This window comes from Phragmites australis, chromosome 11, assembly GCF_958298935.1.
Source record: "Phragmites australis chromosome 11, lpPhrAust1.1, whole genome shotgun sequence".
NCBI lineage: Eukaryota > Viridiplantae > Streptophyta > Magnoliopsida > Poales > Poaceae > Phragmites > Phragmites australis.
Window position 1 is genome coordinate 32808950 of NC_084931.1, and position 2071 is coordinate 32811020.

General features: G+C 50.2%; 1 protein-coding gene across 1 annotated transcript; it reads right to left on the reverse strand.

Annotated features, from left to right (window-relative positions):
* Positions 1 to 1148, reverse strand: LOC133885117 (alkylbase DNA glycosidase-like protein mag2). The gene has a single exon (XM_062324767.1). It carries the CDS (start codon positions 1069 to 1071, stop codon positions 217 to 219), a length of 855 nt encoding a protein of 284 aa, XP_062180751.1. The 5' UTR covers positions 1072 to 1148; the 3' UTR covers positions 1 to 216.
* Positions 1149 to 2071: the final 923 nt, after the last annotated feature.

Below are 2071 nucleotides of genomic sequence, written 5' to 3' on the forward strand. Positions count from 1 at the left end.
TACAGTAAGCCCTTAAATTATGCTCCACGACAATGCTTATATCTAATACAAGTACAATCTTACAAGCATAGTAGCATTTGACTCTGATAGTGTGAGCATACACACGTCACAAAATTTCACTAATCTGGGAAACCATCTACCACAAATTCATCTAAATTTAACAGCTTTGGGACAACAAATACATACCACCATCACATCAAGATAGTACATACCTAGCTACGAGTTCACATTGCCCTTCTTCTTGGCCGCGGCGCCCTTACCCTCCATGAGGCGCCACATGTACCACGCGCCGACCGACCTGTACGGCCTCCACCGCTCGCATAATGCAGCCATCTCCTCCGGCTTGGGCAGCGCCTTCAGCTTGTACAGCTCCTGCACGCCCTTGCGCACGCCGAGGTCGCCGCACGGCAGCACGTCGGGGCGGTGCAGCGAGAAGATCATGAACATGTGAACTGTCCACTCGCCGATGCCCTTCACCCTGGTGAGCTCGGCGAGGAGCGCGGCCTCGTCCATCGCGCCGATTGCCGATTCAGAGAGCTCCCCAGCGGCGAATCTGGTGGCGAGGTCGCGGAGGTACGAGGCCTTGCGGGCGGAGACGCCAATAGCGCGGAGGTCAGTGGCGGCAAGCGCGAGAACAGCGGTCGGGGTGACCGCGTCCGAGGCGGCGGCAGCGGCTGCGGTGGATGGGATGAGAGAGAGGAAGCGAGCGTAGATGGAGGCGGCGGCGGAAGTTGTGAGCTGCTGGTAGAGGATGGAGCGCGCGAGGGAGTGGAATGCGGCGAGTGAGGGGGAGGCAGTGAAGGTGGGGGCCTCGGTGGAGGCGATGACAGCGGATAGGAGCGGGTCAGCCGCGTGGAGGTGGCGCAGCGCGGCTGCGAGTTCACCAGGGGAGGAAAGCGCGGGAAGTGCTGGAGGCGCCGGCGCCGGCGGTGTCACGGCGGTCGTGGTGAGAGGTTTAGCAGGTGCTGTCTTGACGATTTTACGGGAGCGGAAAGAGATCTTGGTGGTGCGGCGGTCGGTGACCGGTGGCGGTGCGTCAGCTGGATATCGCGAGCGCACCGGCCGTCCCATCGGCGTCTCTGCGGGGATAGTGCGGTTGCAACGGAGGGCGTCGCCAATTCGCCGGTGAAGAAGTGTTTTTTTTTTTTTTTTTTTTTTTGAGCACGATGGAGTTGGAGGTCAAAGGAGTAGGCGACTGGAGGTGGGCCTAAATGTGGCCCACTCGTGTTCAGTTCGCGGACAGATGACGCGACCCAAGTCGGCCCACCTAATTTGGATCGCGGGGAATAATCGCGGAGTTTATTTTATTTTTATATTTTTTATTATTAATATTTAAATAAATAGACTACTGATAGTAATATTAACATAAATAGACGTCGACCATCCTTAAAAGAAATTTCAAAGGACGATAAAGATGGTAACGTGACACCGGAGGCTCTTACCGTACTCTGAGAGGACGATTAGTCCTTACGACTCTCTCAATGGGCGGGTAGGCTCCACCCTCGAGCCCCCGCCGTGCAGTGCCTCTTACCACTATTTGATAGGACGGTTAGCTCTTATTGCCCTCCTAGCGGCGATTAGCCCCATCGCTTGAATTTTTTTAGCCTTACTTTTGTATACGTCAATTTGAAAAATATTGCACATTCATTCAGTGAAAAATATTAGTTATGTAAAAAGTGGTCAAAATGGCATCACAAAATAGTTATTTTTTGAAATTTTGGATCAATGTAAATTTATTGATATTTGTTTATTTATTTGATGAAAAATTATATGAGTAATTTTTTATTAACGTAATATTGAGATGATACAAAATCTAATTTTTTGAACAATTGTAGTTGTGAAATACTATTAGTATAAAACCCGGTACGGAGGTTACAAACACTGACAAACATTACATGGAATATGGGGTTTGTCGTTACTGCGCAAATGTACCATAACCATAAAGACATGACGACAACAAACATTAGCATGTACGGTACGCCTAAAGACTAACCTAATAGCGTGCCGCTGCTAATCCTAACATGCCTGAGTGAATAAAAATTTGCTTGATTATAGTAGACGCTCTCTACTG